This window comes from Dendrobates tinctorius, unplaced genomic scaffold, assembly GCF_039654945.1.
Source record: "Dendrobates tinctorius isolate UK_male_01 unplaced genomic scaffold, ASM3965494v1 ptg000001l, whole genome shotgun sequence".
Classification (NCBI taxonomy): Eukaryota; Metazoa; Chordata; class Amphibia; order Anura; family Dendrobatidae; genus Dendrobates; species Dendrobates tinctorius.
The window spans coordinates 3,894,637-3,915,008 of record NW_027361669.1 but is presented as its reverse complement, the minus strand read 5'-3'; the positions used below and the strand labels follow the sequence as shown (position 1 = coordinate 3,915,008).

Here is a 20,372-nt window from a genome sequence, read left to right as displayed (position 1 = left end):
CAAATTGTCACATATCGACTGCTAAATGTGAAAATATGATGTTGTGATACACGTGGTAATAGAATATTAGAATTTCTTTAATGCTTGTTAATCATTTTCTTTTGTTTCAAGGCATCAGTGCCGCAGAATGTTTTCCTGAGACCTTTGAGAACACTGTGTCCTTCCTGCCACCAATTGTGCTGAACTTTGAACTTCCCCCAGATTACCCATCTGCCTCACCCCCGGATTTCACACTAAGCTGCAAGTGGCTTTCACCAAAACAGGTTTGCCAACAGAAAACTTTTAGCAAAAATGTTTTATATTTCTGGGCAGGTTTCTGTAAATTCGTCAACTATTCCCGACATGACTATTTTCCGTTTTATTTGCGTTCTCGTTTTTTCATCTTCCAAGAGTTTTTTTTTTTATATTTTTTATTTTTTTTTCTGACATAGCCATATGAGGGCTTATTTTTTGCAGGGTGAGTTGTACTTTTGGATTTCCTTTTATCATATGATATACTGGAAGTGGGAAAAAAATTACAATTGTGAAAAAAGAGCAATTCCACAATTGTTTTTTATTTATTTAGTTACCATGTTCAGTATATGGTAAAAATTACCTGGAAATATGATTCTATAGGTCAGTATGACTACAAAGATACCAAACATGAACAGTTTCTTTTCCCATTTATGTGGCGAGAAAAAAAATCAGAAATTTGTAGGAAAAAAAATTGCCTGTGTCACCATTTTTTAAGACCCGGAACGTTTTTAATTTTTGGTCAATTGGGCCATGTGATAGCTATTTGCGCATTGAGGTGACGTTTTAATTGATGCCAACTGGGGGTAGTCATGATGTTTTGATCAGCTATTACTGAATTTTCTTGCAGTGTTGCAACTGCTGAAAAAACGTAATTCAGGCACTTTGATTTTTTTCTCCTTTTTCTAATGACCAATTGAGTTAATTATTTTTTATATTTTGATATATCGTAGTTTTATGGATGTAACGATACCACACATATCTTTTTTTTTTTTTTTAATTGGGCAAAAGGATGTGACGTGAACTTATTTGTGTGTGTGTATACAAACACTCACACAAATAAGTATTTGATACACTGCTGATTTTGAAGTTTTCCCACCTACAAAGAATGGAGAGGTCTGCATTTTTATCGTAGGCACACTTCTACTGTGAGAGATGGCATCTAAAAAAATTAATCCAGAAAATCTCATTGTATGATTTTTACATAATTAATTTGCATTTTATTGCATGAAATAAGTATTTGATACAATAGAAAAACAAAACTTAATATTTGGTACAGAAATCTTTGTTTGCAATTACAGAGGTCAGACATTTCCTGTAGTTGTTGACTAAATTTGCACACACTTCAGCAGCAATTTTGGTCCACTCCTCCATACAGATCTTCTTCAGATCTTTCAGGTTTCAGGGCAGTCGCTAGGCAACATTGAGTTTCAGCTCCCTCCAAAGACTTTCTATTTGGTCCAGGTTTGGAGACTGGCTAGGCCACTCCAAGACCTTGAAATGCTTCTTATGGAATATGGAGACACTCCTTAGTTGCCCTGGCTGTGTTTATCGGGTCATTGTCATGCTGGTAGACCCATCTTCAATGCTCTTACTGAGGGAAGGAAGTTGTGGGCCAAAATCTTGCGAAACATGGCCTCATCCAGTCTCCCTTTAATATGGTGCAATCGTCCTGTCCCCTTTGCAGAAAAGCACCTTCAAAGAAAGAGGTTTCCCCCACCATGCTTTACAGTTAGAACGGTATTCTTGGGGTTGTACTCATCCTTCTTCCTCCAAACATGGCAAGTGGAGTTGATACCAGAAAGTTCTATTTTGGTCTTATCTGACCAAATAACCTTCTCCCATGCCTCCTCTGGATCATCCAGATGGCAAACTTCAAACAGGCCTGGACATGTGCTGGCATGAGCAGGGGGACCTTGCGTGCCATGCAGGAATTTAATTGTGTTACTAACGGTAATGTTTGAGATTGCTGTCCCAGCACTCTTCAGGTCATAGACCAGGTCCTCCTGTGTAGTTCTGGACAGATTCCTCACTTTTCTCAGAATCATCCTTACCCCACGAGGTGAGATTGTGCATTGAACCACAGGCGGAGGAAGATTGACATCATCTTGTGTTTCTTCGATTTGTTGTCTTCTCACCAAGCTGCTTCCCTATTGTCCTGTAGCCCATCCCAGCCTTGTGCAGGTCTACAATTTTGTCTCTTGTGTCCTTAGACTGCTCTTTGGTCTTCGCCATGGTTAAGAGGTTGGAGTGTGATTGATTGTGTGTACAGGTGTCTTTTAGACAGGTAACAAGTTCTAACAGGTCCAAATTATACAGGTAAAGTACAGAGTATGAGGACTTGGTTGGTATGTGATCAAATACTTTTTTCATGAAATAAAATGCAATTTAATTATTTAAAAATCATACAAAGTGATTCTCTGCTCTTTATGTTTAGATTCTGTCTCTCACAATTGAGGTATACCTGCTATAAAAATTACAGACTTTTCCATTCTTTGTGGGAGGGAAATCTTGCAAAATCAAGTATAAGTATGAAATACTTATTTTTCCGACTGTATACAGTGGGAAAAAAGTATTTAGTCAGCCTCCAATTGTGAGAGTTCTCCCACTTAAAAAGATGAGAGAGGCCTGTAATTGACATCATAGGTAGACCACAGCTATGAAAGCCAAAATGAGAAAACAAATCCAGAAAATCACCTTGTCTGATTTGGCAAAATTTATTTTTCAAATTATGGTGGAAAATAAGTATTTAGTCATTAACAAAAGTTCATCTCAATATTTTGTTATCTATCCTTTGTTGGCAATGACAAAGGTAAAATGTTTTCTGTAATTATTCGCAAGGCTGGTATACTGTTGATGGTATGTTGGCCCATTCCTCCATGCAGATCTCCTCTAGAGTAGTGATGTTTTGGGCCTCTCACAGTGCAACATGGACTTTCAAATCCCTCCAAAGGTTTTCTATGGAGTTGAGATCTGGAGAATGGCTAGGCCACTCCAGGACCATCATATGCTTCTTACGAAGCCACTCCTTCGTTGCCCTGGTGGTGTGCTTGGGATCATTATCATGCTGAAACACCCATCCATGTTTCCTCTTCAATGCCCTTGATGATGGAAGGAGGTTTGCACTCAAAATCTCACGATACATGGTCCCATTCATTTTTTCATGTACACGGATCAGTCATCCTGGTTCCTTTGCAGAGAAACAGTCCCAAAGCATGATGTTGTCACTCCCATGCTTCACAGTAGGTATGGTGTTCTTTGGATGCAATTCAGCATTCTGTATCCTAAAAACACGACGAGTTTTGTTTCTACCAAACAGTTCTACTTTGGTTTCATAAGACCATATGACATACTCCCAATACACTTCTAGATAATCCAATTGCTCTCTAGCAAACTTCAGACGGGACCCAGACATGTACGGTCTTGAGCAGGGAGACACGTCTGGCACTGCAGGATCTGAGTGCCTGGCGGCGTAGTGTGTTCCTGATCGTAGCCTTTGTTACAATGGTCCCAGCTCTATGCAGGTCATTCACTAGGTCCCCTGTTGTGAGTTCATTTTCCCCTTCACTACTGAGGCCCGAGGAACTCCATCTTCTGGTGAAGAAAGGTAGTGAGCCTGATTGTCAAACACCTGGGGCTGCTGATGATGACTGGCTGAGTGGAGTTAATGACTGGATATAAGGCTGCCGACGCCCTTCTGGCCTGCGGGTGATTTCTCTGTGGACTTCTAGGAAACCAGTCTGATTCCTGCTCATCTAAAGCTAAGATTTCTGCTTTGCCTTTTTAGTGTTTTGTTTTCCTTGCTTTTCTGGATTCTGCCATTCCCTGCTGGGGTGAGCTGAATCTCCTTTTGCCTGTTGCTCTGTCTTCAGAATATTCCTGAGTACTGACATAGCTTTTTTGAAGCCTAGCGTCTTCAGGGCCTTTTTTACTGTCAGTTTGTTGGCTCTTATTTTCATAGGGTTTTTCACGGATTGCAGACAGCTGCCTTCCTGTCCTTTCCTATCTAAGCTAGCGTGGGCCCCATCTTTGCTCAGCCTATCTTTCTGTCTGTGTTTTGTTCTTTCTTCTTGCTTCACCGTCATTATATGTGGGGGGCTGCCTTTTGCTTTGGGGTCTGCTCTGGGGCAGTTTAGATTTCCCTTTCTGTCTTTAGGCTATGTAGTCCTCCGGCTGTGATCGAGGGGCCTAGGGCATCGTAGGAGCCCCCCACGGCTACTGCTAGTTGTGTTGATAGGTTCAGGGGTCTGCAATCCGATAGCTGCCAACTTCTCTGGTTTTCTGGACTTAGCTAGCATTTCTATTTTTGCCTCCTACGGTGACTCAATCATAACAGTCCCCCCACTTGGTTCTGGGATGTTTGCTCACCGTTCTTGTGATCATTTTGACCCCACAAGATGAGATCTTGCATGGAGCCCCAGATCGAGGGAGATAATCAGTGGTCTTGTATGTCTTCCATTTTCTTTTTATTGGTCCCACAGTTGATTTCATCACACCAAGCTGCTTGCCTATTGCAGATTCAGTCTTCCCAGCCTGGTGCAAGTCTACAGTTTTGTTTCTGGTGTCCTTCAACAGTTCCTTGGTCTTCATCATAGTGGAGTTTGGAGTGTGACTGTTTGAGCTTGTGGACAGGTGTCTTTTATACTGATAACAAGTTCAAACAGGTGCCATTACTACAGGTAATGAGTGGAGGACAGAGGAGCCTCTTAAAGAAGAAGTTACAGGTCTGTGAGAGCAAGAAAGCTTGCATGTTTTTAGGTGACCAAATAGTTATTTTCCACCATAATTTGCAAAATAAATCTTGCCAAATCAGACAAGGTGATTTTCTGGATTTGTTTTCTCATTTTGACTAATAGTTGTGGACTACCTATGATGTCAATAACAGGCCTCTCTCATCTTTTTAAGTGGGCGAACTTGCACAATTGGTGGCTGACTAAATACTTTTTCCCCACTGTATATATACACATATGTTTATGAATTTAAGCATTTCTATTGACTGTTTTAGTGCATACAGAACAATATTATTACTAAAATTATTTAATCAGTTATTCCAAGGATTCAAAAAAGTAAAAATCTTTGGAGTACTGCACTTGTAACAGAGCAAAGATTTCAATCTTCGGTACAATTTTTACCCCTTCTAGACTTTTTACTCACTGATTTTTACCTTTGGTCTATTCACTTTCTCTCAACAAAAGAAAATGTTTTGGATATGTGAACCTGACAATAAGTAAAATAAATAGGCATAGCATCAGAACAAAACTGGTTTTGTGGGAAAGGGAAGCATATTTTCATGGATTATACTTTAAAAGTGTATTCTTAAAATCACAATGTAGTCTTATTGCCTGGTTGCTCTGGATAAATGTGTAAACAGCGTATCCCTTTTGATAAAGCTAAGGGCGAAACGCGCGTCAAGGGTGACACGTGGCTCCAGAGCAACCAGGCACCATACTATATGGGTAAGCGCTAAGAAGTTGTGATTTTACGTGACTCTTTTGTACTTTTATCGGCAGTATTTTGTGGGTTGGCCTTTATATGCATGTAGCGCTATTGGTTTCTATGGCTAGCACAATTTTCGGTGAAAAATGATTTAATTTAGTGCCATCTAAACTTTTTGCCTATATATATGTAATAATACTGCCTTTTTATGGTCATTATAACACTTTTGTGTGAAATAATTTTGTTATGTGCCATTAAAGAGTCTTGCTGCATTGGTTTGCACTGGGTACATATACTAATTAGGGTTGTATGATATACTTAATTTTAACACACATATAAAAAAACTTTTGTACACACTTATTTGTAATTAATTAATAAATATTATTTTTATTTTATCATATTGTCGTGTACTTCATTGTACTTTTTTGCATGTATTGCACTCCTTTTCTTTTGGCGTAGTCTTATTTAATGTACACAATGTAACAATGCTGTTCACTTGGGAGAGATATGAGGTAACACAGGAACCACAAGAAATGCAAGATTCTACATCTGGGCAAGAAAAATGAAAATTACATTTGTAGAATGGGAGAAGTAGAACTAAGCAACAGCACATGTGAAAAAGACTTACAGGTGCATCTCACAAAATTAGAATATCATCAAAAAGTTAATTTATTTCAGTTCTTCAAGACAAAAAGTGAAACTCTTATATTATTTAGAGTCATTACAGAGTGATCTATTACAAATGTTTATTTTTGTTAATGTTGATGAGTATGGCTTTCAGCCAATGAAAACCCCAAAGTCACTATCTCAGTAAATTAGAATACCTTATAACACCTGCTTGGAAAAATTATTTTAAAATCCGAAATGTTGGCCTTCTGAAATGTATGTTCAGTAAATGCACTCAGTACTTTGTCTGGGCTCCTATGGCATCAAATACTGCATCAATGCAGTGTGGCAAGTAGGCGATCAGCCTGTGGCACTGCTGAGGTGTTATGGAAGCCCAGGTTGCTTTGATAGCAGCCTTCAGCTTGTCTGGATTGTGGGGTCTGGTGTCTCTCATCTTCTTCTTGACAATACCCCATAGATTCTCTATGGGGTCAAGGTCAGGCGAGTTTGCTGGCCAATCAAGCACAGTGATACTGTTGTTTTTAAACCAAGTATTGGTACTTTTGGCAGTGTGGACAGGTGCCATGTCCTGCTGGAGAATGACTTTGCGCTGACTTTGGTCTTGATAAAACACAGTGTACCATTACCAGCAGATGACTTGGCTCCCCAAGCCATCAATGATTGTGGAAACTTCACACTAGACCTCAAGCCGCTTGGATTGTCTGTCTCTCCAGACTCTGGGACTTTGATTTCCAAGGTCTAGTGTGAAGTATCCAAAATCAATCATGGTTTGGGGAGCCATGTCATCTGCAGGTATAAACTGTCCGCTTTATCAAGACCAAAGTCAGCGCAGCCATCTACCAGGAAATTTTAGAGCACTTCATACATCCCTCTGCCGACATGCTTTTTGGAGATGGAAATTTCATTCTTCAGCAGGACTTGGCACCTGTACACACTGGCAAAAGTATCATTACCTAGTTTAAAAACAACAGTATCACTGTGCTTGATTGGCCAGCAAACTCGCCTGACCTTAACCCCATAAAGATTCTATGGAGTATTGTCAAGAGGAAGATGTGCACACCATGTGGAAAGTAAGCCGAACATTTGCGGATGGTACCCACGGTCCGGAGGAGAGGAGACTGTCCTCCAGGCTTTGGGTACCATATCCCTGTAAAAAATAGAAATTAAAATAAAAAATATTGTTATTCTCACCTTCCGGCGTCCCGCGCAGCCTTCCCGCCTCTCTCCACACTCTTGTTTCCAGTAATCCTTTGCGAAAATGCCCGCGATGGCGTCTGTTCTCGCGGGATCGCGAAGTCTCGCGGTCATTCGCGTGACGTCATCGCGAATAACCGTGAGACATCGCGATCCCGCGAGAACGGACGTCATCGCGGGCATTTTCGCAAAGGATTACTGGGAATGGCTGCGCGGGACGTCGGAAGGTAAGAATAACACCATTTTTTATTTTTTTTTACATTTTATCTTTTACTACTGATGCTGCATAGGCGGCCTCAGTAGTAAAAAGTTGGTCACACTTGTCAAACACTATGTTTGACGAGTGTGACCAACCTGTCAATCAGTTCTCCAAGCGATGCTACAGATCGCTTGGAGAACGCTAGCATTTTGCAAGCTAAATACGCTTGCAAAATGGTAGTTTTTCCGTGGGAAAATCGCTGGAATTTAAAATGCGATTTTCCCGCGGACTGGAATTCCGGAATTCTCGCGGTAATTTCCGCGAGAGTTCCGGTACGTGTGCGCATAGCCTTACGGTGCCACTTTTCAGACGCAGATTTTATTCATATGGTGTGGCAATGTCCCACTGTCCTGCATTACTGGGGAGAGGTGACATCCTTACTGTCATCCCTAGTGAAAGCCCCGGTCCCTCTGGAGCCACTAGTCTGCTTGTTTGGGGTATGGGATGAGGAGATCTGGGATTGATATGATGGAGTCTTCCTGCGTGAGACGTTATTTATGGCACGAAAGGTACTGGCATTACGGTGGATGGGAACTTTGTCCCCTCCCTTAGGATTTGGATTGACTTGGTGAATTTGATTCTTCCCGTACAAGAGCACGTTATATCAAAACAGGGGATGCCTGGGTAAATTTGAAAAGATTTGGGGGAGGTGGAACTCCTCTCATCTTACCCTGCAAGGTTGAGACATCACATGCGAGATAGTATGCTGTAGGATACTAGGCTGCGAAATAGTAGATATAGGTTGATGTAGTGGTAGTCGTAGTTTAGTTTAGGAATTTCTGATTAGATTTTCTTATCCGAATATGTTAAAAGGCTTATGTGATTTGATAGATATACATGTTTTATGATATATAACCAATGTCCTTTGCGCATACTGGGAAGGTTATGTACAATACTACCGTGTTCTTCTAAAAAAAATAATGTGTGTAATTTCTTGGCTTTATATTTTAATAATGGATGGAAACATGTATGCTCTGTGGAAAATGTTTATTAACATGGGCCAATTGTATGTTGTATATTTTTATGTTCTGGAGTTCAATAAACAAATTTAAAAAAAAAAAAATCATTTTTTCAAGCTGGTGTTAAAAAGTATTCTAATTTACTGAGATAATGACTTTTGGGTTTTCATTGGCTGTAAGCCATAATCAGCAACATTAACAGAAATAAACACTTGAAATATATCACTCTGTTTGTAATGACTCTAATATGAGTTTCACTTATTGTATTGAAGAACGGAAATAAAATAACTTTTTGATGATATTCTAATTTTGTGAGATGCTAATAGATCTCAGACTGCACATGAGTCAACAGTGTGAAGCAGCAGCAAAAAAAGGCAAACATAGTTCTAGGATGTATTTAGAGAAAGGGAAGCATAGAGTCTAGATCACGTGAAGTAATTATCCCCCTCTACTCCTCCTTGGTCAGTCTTCATCTGGAATACTGTGTCCAGTTCTGGGCACCACATTTTAAAAAAGACATTGAAAAAGTGGAGCAAGTTCAGAGAAGAGCCATTATGATTCTCCTAGTCATTACAAGTTCACGGACACCAAACATGTCTATGTTCTTTTTTATCTAAGTGGTGAAAAAAAATTCCAAAGTTTGCTAGAAAAAAAAAATTTGCGCCATTTTCCAATACCCATAGCGTCTCCATTCTTCGTGATCTGGGGTTGGATGAGGGCTTATTTTTTGCTCGCCGAGCTGAAGTTTATAATGCTGTGATTGAAAAAGATCACAGCAGCACCAAGAAACCAGAGCCCAGCACTTCCCACCAGGCAAAAGAGGAGGAAAGAGCATCTCAAACATCAGTTACAAGATATTTTGTAAGTGACAAAGTTACTGTAATAATGACAGCAGTTGTGTTTAAAAGACAGCTCATCGAGCTTGTTGTGAAGGACAGTATACCATTATCATTATTTGCACAACCGAATTTTACAGCTCTTAATGGAGAAATGGCCCGCAAACATGATGTTTCTCTGGAAAGAGAAAGTATTAGAAAATTAGTGATTGAAGAAGCCCTCAACCAAAAGATAGATCTTAAAAAGACTCTCAAGAAATGCTTTTTGTTTCTTAAAATGCATGCCTGCACACGTCACAGAGTGAGCTATTTTGCTATCAACGTTCGATATCTTTGTTTCAACAAAATTTTTTTTACTAAGACGCTGGTAGGAAAAGATACTAAAGCTCATCACAGCTGCCAGTTTCTCCAGACCTTAGTAGAAAAAGTTCTGCAAGATTACGAACTCCTAAAAGAGCAGGTTCTTGCTATTGTAAATGATAATGCTTCAAACATGATAAGTACAATTAAACTGATGAATGAGAATAATGAAGATGACCAGCAGTTAAAAGAACATTTCAAATTCAGTATGTTGGAGATGGAAGGCCAAAGTCCTGTTCCCATAAAGGAGGAACAAACAGATATTACTACAGAAGAACAGCAAAATTATTCTTTACAATTAGATGATGTTGTTGAAGCTGCTTCACACCTACTTCCTATTCATCGCATGTGCTGTGTTGTGCACACGCTGCAGCTGGCAATTTGAGACGGTCTGCAAGAGGGACATGCTGGAACTCGGATTAGCAAAGTGAGGAAATTGACTATTGCTGCCAGAACCCCTAAAATTCATTCCATCTTGAAGAGATGTGCTGGAAAAGGGGCAATTGTGGTTCAAGCCACTCGGTTGGGCAGCACCTATTTAATGATTGAGCGATTGCTTGAGCCGAAACCCTTCCTTGTAGATACGGCCAACCCTCAGGTAACACTACATGAAGGTCAATTAACACAGGTGGCTGAATTGAAGGAATTGCTTCATCGTCCATTTACAGTGACTAAAAAGTTACAAGCTGAGGATTTAACTCCTGGTATTTTTATAAAGGAGTGGAAGAAGTTGTTGTTTTCCCTGTCCCAAAGAGGAGGTTTAATCGCAGATGGCATTGCTGCTACAATGAAACGGAGAGAGATACTGCTGTTAGAAAATAAAATTCTTCTGGCAGATGTTTATGTGGACCAGAGTCATCGTATATTGCTGGATGATCAACAGCTTATTAAAGGAAAGGAAGCTCTGATTGAGTTAGCAGTTAGGATGAATGGGCTACAGGACGACCAAGGGCAAGAGGACTCGGGTCCTGCCACTGCTGCTGTTTCTTCATCCTCATCAGATGAGGAGTTTGATTTCGAAAGGTATTTGGACGACATGGAGCAGGCAAAGCGTTGCCGCAGTGAAAAAGATTCCACTCCCATAGAAAACAGATTGACCATATTTCAGCAGCATTTTTCACTTCCTCTCAAAGAAGTAGAAGAGTTCAATCATTCCTCAAAACTGACTGTGCAGGAGGCAATTCCTTTACACCCTGAAATTGTTAGAGATATTGCTCATGTCATTACTGCTTTGCTACCAACCCAAGTTAGTGTAGAGAGGTTGTTCTCTAGCCTTAAAATAATTAGGTCAGATTTGAGGTCATCTATGCAGGAGGACCTGATAGAGGCGATACTATTTCTCCTTTGCCTCATTGGGGGACACAGATAGTGTGGGTGTATGCTACTGCCACCTGGAGGCTGACACTAAGTGAAAAAAAGAGGTTAGCTCCTCCTCTGCCGTTTACACCCTTGCCCCAATTGCGTACGGAAACCAGTTTTTTGCTTAGTGTCTGTTGGGGGAACACGTCGGTCTGTCTCAAGACTGATACTTTTTTTTCTTCCCCATGAAAATAAGACAGGGGCGACGGACGCTATTGAAAGGGTCCGATCTCCCCAAACCAACAACGGGCGAGCACGTGCGAGTGTCCCTCCACGTATCCTCTTCCGCAACATGGGATATTGTCAGACCACGGAGGTGAGATACGGGCGACGGACCGTATTGAAGGGGTCCGATCTCCCCAAACCAACAACGGGCGAGCAAGTGCGAGTGTCCCTCCACGTATCCTCTCCCGCATCGTGGGACATGATGCCGGACTTAGCCCTGTCCACCCGAGGGTATTGAAACTCCAGGCTGCACAGAGGCACAAGCGTAGTCCGTGCGGCCCCCACTGCCCCACCATTGCTAAGACTGCGGTGAGGCAAGGCGGCGGACGGTCCCTCTCCTCACCCTTTGAAGGGGTTAGATGGAGCTAGGGTGCCTGCACCGTCCTTGTTTCATATGGCCCCCCTGAGCTGGATGGAGGTGGATGGCCAGGGAGGGCTCCTTTAGCGGCGCAGGGCTGGAGCCCTTGACCTCTCCTGGGCAGCAGCAGAGACGGGCATCCGGCAGCAGCGAGTTCGGTCCCAGCCTTGATTCTGGAGTCCGGGCGGATAGTAAAAATCGAGGCCGCAGCTTCAGCCAGCGCTAGGCCGCAGCCGGAAGTCCCCACCCCCGGCATCGCGTCACGGCGGCTCCGCCCCCGTGGCATGGGCGGACGCCGAAAAAATTTAGGCCCCGGCTTCAGGCCAAAGTTAGGCCGCAAGAGGAAGTACCGCCCCCAGGATCCTTCTTTTCTTCCGGGGGCCGTCCCGCAGTGGTGGTGCGCAGATTCAAGTGACGCCTCGCATGCTGAGGACACAGGGGACACAGGACTGGGGTAAGTGCTGCCTCCTAGCCCACAGAGAGGCCACGCTAACAGGAGCAAAGAGTTCTCTCCCCTGGCGGTTTTTTCAACACGGAGGCCTGACAGGTACAGCATGTCAGGAAAATCTGCATTCATCTCCTGTCGGGCCGCTTTTCCTCGGGCACAGACCAAGCGGGTATGCGAAGCCTGCGAGTCCGAACGCGCTCAGCTTCCCTGCGACCGAGTCCAGTGTACCAAGTCTCCCGGAATGGGCGTTCTCACTCTCGCAGTCTATGGCGTCACTTACGAGAGCAATCAAGTCCCTTCGGGCTCCAGATAGGGGCAGGGACAGTGGCTCACCTGTCTTAGAGGGGTCCTCTACCTCACAGGAGCCTTCGGCCTGCAGGGGCCGCTCTCACTCCAGGCAGACGCGGGGGAAACGAACCCATACGGCGTCTCCAGGTCCATCCGGTGCCTCGGCATCCGTGAGTTCGGCTTCTCGCTCCTTCACCAACAGTCGATAGCGAGCAAGGCTCGGACTACGACTCGGACGTACTCCTTAACCTAGATACGCCAGGTGGTCAGGAAACACTTGACAGTCTCATAGAAGCCGTTAACCAGACTCTGGGGATTTTGGATGATTCCACTCTGGCTGCGGGCCATAAGGTGTCATTTAAGCGAGTCAAGCGTCCCCATAGGCATTTTACACTCACCCTGAATTTGAGGACATTGTGCAAAGACACAGAGAACAGCCGGACAGGCGGTTCTCGGGCCAGAAGTCACTCGAGGCGAAGTATCCTTTTGCCCCGGATCTCCGTAAAATGTGGACGGAATCCCCAACAGTGGATCCACCTGTATCACGCTTGGCTACAAAAACTCTACTATTCGTGCCTATTGGTTCTTCTATTAAGGATCCCACTGATCGTTTCATAGAGAACTTGGCTCGCTCAGTGTTTGAGGCATCAGGATCAGCACTCTCTCCCTCGTTCGCAGCAACGTGGGTAGCCAAGGCCATGATTTCTTGGTCAGAAGATTTGAATAGAGCCTTGCAAGACATAGACCTACCAGCGGAAGTGTTAGAATTCACAAATCAGATAGCCATGGCGGGGGACTACTTGATTAATGCATCTTTAGATGTGGCCAACTGCGCGGCACTTGCGGCCGCAAATGCAATCTCCATTAGGAGAGCGCTATGGTTAAGGACATGGCGGGCTGATTCAGCCTCAAAGAAGTCCTTGACAGCGCTACCATACCAATGTGGCGGCCTGTTCGGAGAGAAGTTAGATCAGCTCATCTCCGATTCCACAGGAGGCAAGAGCAGTTTTCTTCCTCAACAAAAAGTCAAACCGCCGTTTCGTCACCAATTTCAGGCGCGTTTTCGGGCCTTTCGCAACACCGGGTGGACTATGGCGGCTAATCCCGCCGCATCAGGGTGCCCCAACCAGAATAGAGACCGACAGGTCTCATATAGAGCCAACCCTTTGGATGGATGCGTGCTAACTAGTCCAGGTCAAGGGGAGCCAGGTCCCAAAGATCTTCAGCCAAATGACTCGGGGCATTTGTCAGGCGGCACCGGAAAGGTAGGCGGCCGCCTACTTCGGTTTCACCACGCCTGGCTCAATGTGGCTCACGACACATGGGTGAGAGAGCTGATGTCCACAGGGTACAAGATAGAATTTGTCACGTACCCTCCAAGACGATTTTTTCTTTCCCGTCTTCCCAAAGTGGAGACCTGGGCAAAGGCTCTACTAGGAGCCATCGATTCGCTCAGCCGCAACGGAGTTATCATTCCGGTACCGGAAAACGAGAAGACGCAGGGCTTCTATTCCAATCTGTTTGCAGTCCCCAAAAAGGACGGGACTGTCAGGCCCGTTTTGGATTTAAAGCTCCTGAACAAATTTATCAGGATCAGACATTTCCGGATGGAGTCTCTCCGTTCAGTCATATCGGCAATGGGGCAGGGAGAGTACTTGGCCTCTCGATATCCAGGAAGCCTATCTACATATCCCCATTTTCCCTCCGCATCAAAGGTTTCTACGCTTTGTCATCAACGGGCTACATTTTCAGTTTGCAGCGCTGCCTTTTGGGCTAGCCACTGCCCCCAGGGTGTTCACAAAGGTCATGGCAGTCCCCATGGCCATCCTGCACTCCCGGGGCATAGTCGTATTTCCCTACTTAGACGACCTCTTGATCAAGGGCCCTTCAAGGCGGGCATGCGAGGAAAGTGTCAGCATTACGTTAGATACTCTTACCCGCTTAGGGTGGTTGGTCAATGTGAAGAAGTCATCCCTTGTTCCAGCTCAGAGAATTTCCTTCTTAGGGATGACCTTCGACACTTTCCCAGGGTTGGTAATTCTCCCTCAGGACAAGGCCCTAGCCCTCTGGCAGGGAGTGCGGGTACTGCGGCAACCAGTCCCTCACACCATCCGTTTATGCATGAGGGTTCAAGGGAAAATGGTGGCAGCGATGGAAGCTATCCAGTTTGCCCAGTTCCATCTTCGTCCTCTTGTCAACCTGGGACAAGAACCCATTCACGCTCGATCATCGGTGCCGGTTGTCCTCTCAGGTCAGACAGTCGCTAGAGTGGTGGACAAGCAGTTCCTCCCTTCAGGGGAAACCCTTTGCCCTGGAGCAGTGGCTGGTGGCCACAAATGACGCCAGCTTTCTCGGCTGGGGAGCGGTTTTTCGCCACCACATGACCCAGGGATGGTGGTCGCCGCAGGAGGCACGCCTCCCGATCAAATTGTTGGAGATACGGGAGATCCAGCTGACTCTGCAACGGTTTCATCACCTTTTAGCAGGCCGCCCCATCCGGGTGCAGTCGGACAACGCCACGGCGGTGGCTTACATAAATCACCAATGGAGCACCCGCAGCAGGGCAACCATGCGCGTGGTAGGGCACGCATTTCGCTGGGCCGAGAGGAACCGCTCGCTGATATCGGCGGTCCACATCCCTGGGGTAGAAAACTGGGTGGCAGACTTCCTCAGCCGGCAGGGGCTTACATCCACAGAATGGTCATTACACCCAGAGGTCTTTCAGCAGATTTGCCAACGGTGGGGAACACCGGATGTGGATCTGATGGCCTCCAGGGTAAACGCCAAGGTGTCCGTATTTGTCGCTTGGTCCCGGGACCCGCAGGCAATCGCCGTGGATGCGCTGGTTCTGTCATGGAAGCAGTTTCGCCTCCCATACCTATTCCCCCCGCTGCCACTACTTCCGAGGGTCATCAAGAAGATCAAGGCAGAAGGGGTGCCAGTGATTGTACTGGCCCCAGACTGGCCTTGTCGGGCGTGGTACGCATATCTAGTGCAGCTGCTCGTTGATGTGCCATGGCGACTGCCAGAACACCCAGATCTACTTTCTAAAGGACCGATCTGCCACCTGAGCTCTGGGGCCCTGTGTTTGACGGCTTAGCCGTTGAATCGTGGATTCTGACGCAGGCGGGGTTTGGGCTCGAAGTGGTTGCTACGATGGTTAGCGCCCGTAAGCCTGCCTCAGCACGAATTTACCACCACACCTGGAAGGTTTTCTTCGCATGGTGTAGAGGTGTCGGTTGTTCTCCACTCCATCCCTAATATCTTGGCTTTTCTCCAGTCTAGACTCAGGCTTGGCCCCCAGTTCTCTCAGGAGACAGATATCGGCTTTATCCGTCATTTTTCAGCCCAAGATTGCTACCAGCTTGCAGGTAAAGACTTTCATCCAGGGTGTCTCCCACTTGGTACCTCCCTATAAGGCACCTATGGATGCCTTGGACCTTAACCTGGTCCTAAGTGTTCTGCAGGAAGCTCCATTTGAGCCTCTACAGGAGCCTTTGTCATGCCTTTCCTGGAAGGTGGTGTTCCTGGTAGCTATACCATCAATCAGGCGGGTCTCCGAGCTGGCAGCGTTATCTTGCCGAGCCCCGTTTCTGACCTTTCACAAAGACAAGGTGGTTCTTAGACCAGCTCCTCTTTTTTTGCCAAAAGTCGTTTCCTCGTTTCATATTAATGAGGATATTGTCTTGCCCTCTTTCTGTCCAACACCGGTACACCGTGTGGAAAAGGCCCTGCATACGTTAGACCTGGTGAGAGCACTCAGGACGTACGTGTCACGGATGGCATCCTTTCGTCAGTCAGACGCGCTGTTCATGCTCCCTGAAGGTCACAGGAAGGGACTCGCTACCTCAAAATTGACCATAGCCAGATTGATTTGTTTGGCTATTCAGGAGTCTGATTCCAGCAGGGATCAGAGCACACTCTACTCGGGCAGTGGACACCTCTTGGGCACTTTGGCGGTACAGGTTTGCAAGGCAGCAACCTGGTCTAGCCTGCACACGTTTACTAAACATTACAATATCCATACTCGGGCTTCGGCGGATGCGAACCTAGGTAGAAAGATTCTCCAAGCAGCGGTGATGCACCTTTAGACAGGAGGTGCATGTAACTTGGATCGGTGAGTCACGTTCCCACCCAGGGACTGCTTTAGGACATTCCACAGTACCTGTGTCCCCAATGAGGTGAAGGAGAAGCATGGATTTTTGTGATAACTCACCATAAAATCCTTTTCTCCGAGACGCTCATTGGGGGACACAGTACCCACCCTGATAGCCAAGTTGGCTTCGGTTTATTTAATATGCTGTCTGTATGAGATTAGGGTGGTTATTTTCTAGGCATGTTGTTACCTGCATTAAGGTTGATCTTGTATGATTTTTGTTTCATCTCCTACTGCTTTTACACCAAACTGGTTTCCGCCTGCAATCGGGGCAAGGGTGTATACGGCGGAGGAGGAGCTAACCTCTTTTTTTCACTTAGTGTTAGCATCCAGGCGGCAGTAGCATACACCCACAGTACCTGTGTCCCCCAATGAGCGTCTCGGAGAAAAGGATTTTACGGTGAGTTATCACAAAAATCCATGTTTCTCAGAACAAATTCATAGACTGCACAAATGGTACGTTTTTGTGGAAAATTGTTTTTCCACTTACTGCATAGTGTATAGAAAATTGTAAATACGCAAACGTTTTTTGTTTTAAACTTGTATTCCAATAAATATATTTTATGTTCTATCTAAATGGCTTGATTATTATATCATAACTAGCTGAAGAGCCTGGCATTGCCTGGGTGTAGTAACCAACTGTGGTTAGTTATAACAAATTATAATGATTATATTGCACATAAAAACATTTCACATCATATGTTCAACACTACAGATTTGCATCACAAATTAACTAAACGATTACCCAAGTATTGATAGTATTTTCTTTTCAACTCATTCAAGAGCCTTTTGATAAACAACATGTGTATCTGTGTATCTAACCCTATCATGTGTGTTACTGACTGCTCAGCCGTGTATCTAATCCTATCCTGTGTGATACTGACTGCTGAGTCGTGTATCTAATCCTATCCTGTGTGATACTGACTGCTGAGCCTTGTATCTAATACTATTCTGTGTGATACTGTGTGCTGAGCTGTGTATCTAATCCTATCCTCTGTGATACTCTCTGCTGAGCCGTGTATCTATTCCTATCCTGTGATACTGACTGCTGAGCTGTGTATCTAACCCTATCCTGTGATACTGACTGCTGAGCTGTGTATCTAATCCTATCCTGTGTGATACTGACTGCTGAGCCGTGTATCTAATCCTTTCCTGTGTGATACTGGACTTCTCCTGCAGTCTGTGTCAGAGGGTGGTCTGTGTTGGCACGGTAATAAATTGTGTTATTTCCAGCTTTACAGAAGGGCGATAACACCATAGAAAGGATAATAGGCAAAATTGGCGAATTGGAACTCGCAGGGTTAATATTTCGCCTCACAACATAGCCTATGACGCTCTCGGGGTCCAGACGTGTGACTCTGCAAAATTTTGTGGCTGTAGCTGCGACAGTGCAGATGCCAATCCCGGACATACACACATACCTACACACACACATTCAGCTTTATATATTAGATAATGATTAAAAGCCTGATGTTACCATTTTACTACAGTAAATGTATCACTAATGAGCCATGTATGAGGGAGTCGGAGTTGGAGTGGAAGCCGGTGTCATGGAAATTGAGGAGTCGGAGTCAAAGGTTTGGCTTACCGACTTCACAGCCCTGGAGGGAGCCTTGCATACCAGGATAGGGATGAGGTGACAATGCATGCCTGGCTGTGTTGTGGTAAAATTGGGTGCCTCGGCTTATACTCGAGTATATACGGTAATTTCTGCGCTCTGCAAAATACGACACAAATATTGGTAATAGAATTGTAAGTTTATTGTCAACGTGTTTCAGAGTCTCCTGACTCCTTATTCAGGACAACCAGTGAGAGGTTTCTCACCGGGCCAAATCAAACCTCCTGCTTTGCCCTGATGAGGGGCAAACACCTTGAAAACTGAAATTAGAATGTCTGGTTTGGCTTCTTATCGTTTTATTTGGCAAAGCGAGTTACAGAATCAATATACTTTTAGAGTTGATAAATTTAACTTCTAAAATAAACATTGCATGGTCTCCTTACTACAGATTGACAGTCTCCACCAACAGAAATGGTCCACCTTAGACTTATTGTTCTTATTAAAATGTGCATATTATAGATTCAGAATGAAAGGCAGCAAAACCATGAAGGAACACATGTGAAACAAACCAGAATGTGTCAAATTTTAAATTCCTCAAAGTACAGGCATACTTTTTCATTGGAAGCCATTCCATGTGATTGCTTGTTGAAGCTGCTTTAGACAATGCCAAGGGTGTATAAAGCTGTCATCTTAGTATAAGTGAGGTAACGTTGAGGAGTTTAAGATTTACTATATGTTCTGGTTGTTTCACACGTGTTTATGTCTTGTTTCCATATATGTTCCCTCGTGGCTTTGCTGCCTTCAGGCTGAATCTACAGGGTGCACATTCCAATAAGAACAGGGAAAACCAGTGCATGAACAGGGGTGTCCAAGACTTTGGACTGATACTGTAGTTAGATAGATAGGATTGCTGGGGCTGTGTGTGTGGGGCTATATTCTGTTCAGATCTGCGGAGGAAGACCGGAAGTATATAGACCAATGCTGCAGAAGAGTAAGTAAAGAGCCTAAAATGGGTGAAAATTATAATGGAAAGTGACGATTTTTTCAAGATTAAAATAATTGGATTTAAACCCTTCATATGTGAATTAAAACTCTTTTTCTAAATCAGTCAAAAATGTATTTCAATGTGTTTGATTTTTATTATTTCAGCTCACTCTGTTATGTCAGCGTCTAGATGATCTATGGGAGGAGAACAGTGGATGTGTTGTCTTGTTCCCATGGATTCAGTTTCTGAAGGAAGAGACACTTGATTACTTGAATATAAAATCTCCATATGAAATTGAGCTGTCTAGCAATGGCTTACAGAACCGTATGCAACCCCCTGAAAAGACCCCTGATGATGGGGTCTCATTGGAAAGAGGATCATTTGATAAACGGGCCATACAGGACGTGCAGTCAGTGTCGGCCCTGGTCAAGTACATCTTGGTCTTCAGTGAAGCTCAGGAGAAGAAGGTTTTTGATAGTAAACCGTTCTTGTGCAATATCTGTTTTATGGAGAAGCTGGGCAGTGAGTGCACCCACTTTAAGGACTGCCAGCATGTGTACTGTAACAGCTGTCTCAAAGACTACTTTGAAATCCAGATTAAAGACGGACAAGTTCATGCACTAAACTGCCCTGAACCAAAGTGCAAATCTGTTGCAACACCAGCTCAGGTAAGGGAAAGCTTGTTGAGTCATTTGCCATACAAAATGGCTTAAGTGCAAAAATATTTCTAACTTTGCAACCAAAGTACCGTACTAGTAAGTAAAGGGAACCTGTCACTAAATTCATTCTGCCCAAACCACGGGCTACATGAATCAAAGCCTGGCTGCGCAATTGCATCCAGATATGTCTTATTTGAAACTCTGAATTGTTTTAGAGCAAAATGTTTTGAAATGGTGACCGAGAAATGTAGTGATGAGATTAGTCCGACACAGCCCATGGTGTTCTTCTCCCCGCACCGCTCTACTTTATTAACAAGTCTCTCCATATGTACACAAATGGGAGAGACCTGCCTGTTAACTGGAGTACAGCGGAGAGAATCCTGCCTCCGGCTGCGCTGATCTAGCTAGGTCTTTCCCTATAGTCTCTGGTCGGCTTTTCAAACTGCGCCGATAAAACATACCTGGCCCATGGGCAACATTAATCAATTGACTGTGTCCATTAATAGTAGAGCTTATAGCTATGTACAGGGAAAATTTTATGAAACTCTTAGTTCAATTTCAATAGAACTTCCAGTGTTTGAAAACTGTTATACATTGAACACCCCTATACACAGATTATTACAGTTATCCAACCCCACTGACCATCTGGGTAT

The 20,372-nt window shown here is 44.3% G+C and overlaps 1 protein-coding gene across 6 annotated transcripts in view; it reads left to right on the top strand.

Annotated features, from left to right (window-relative positions):
• LOC141046529 (E3 ubiquitin-protein ligase RNF14-like) overlaps positions 1–20,372 on the top strand; it is a 175,849-nt gene that overhangs the window by 27,218 nt on the left and 128,259 nt on the right. For all 6 annotated transcript variants that reach the window (XM_073543530.1, XM_073541362.1, XM_073544268.1 and 3 more), the window contains 2 exons: positions 112–263; positions 19,225–19,728. In XM_073543530.1, coding sequence (XP_073399631.1) covers positions 112–263; positions 19,225–19,728 — 656 coding nt within the window. The remainder of the gene's footprint in view (positions 1–111; positions 264–19,224; positions 19,729–20,372) is intronic.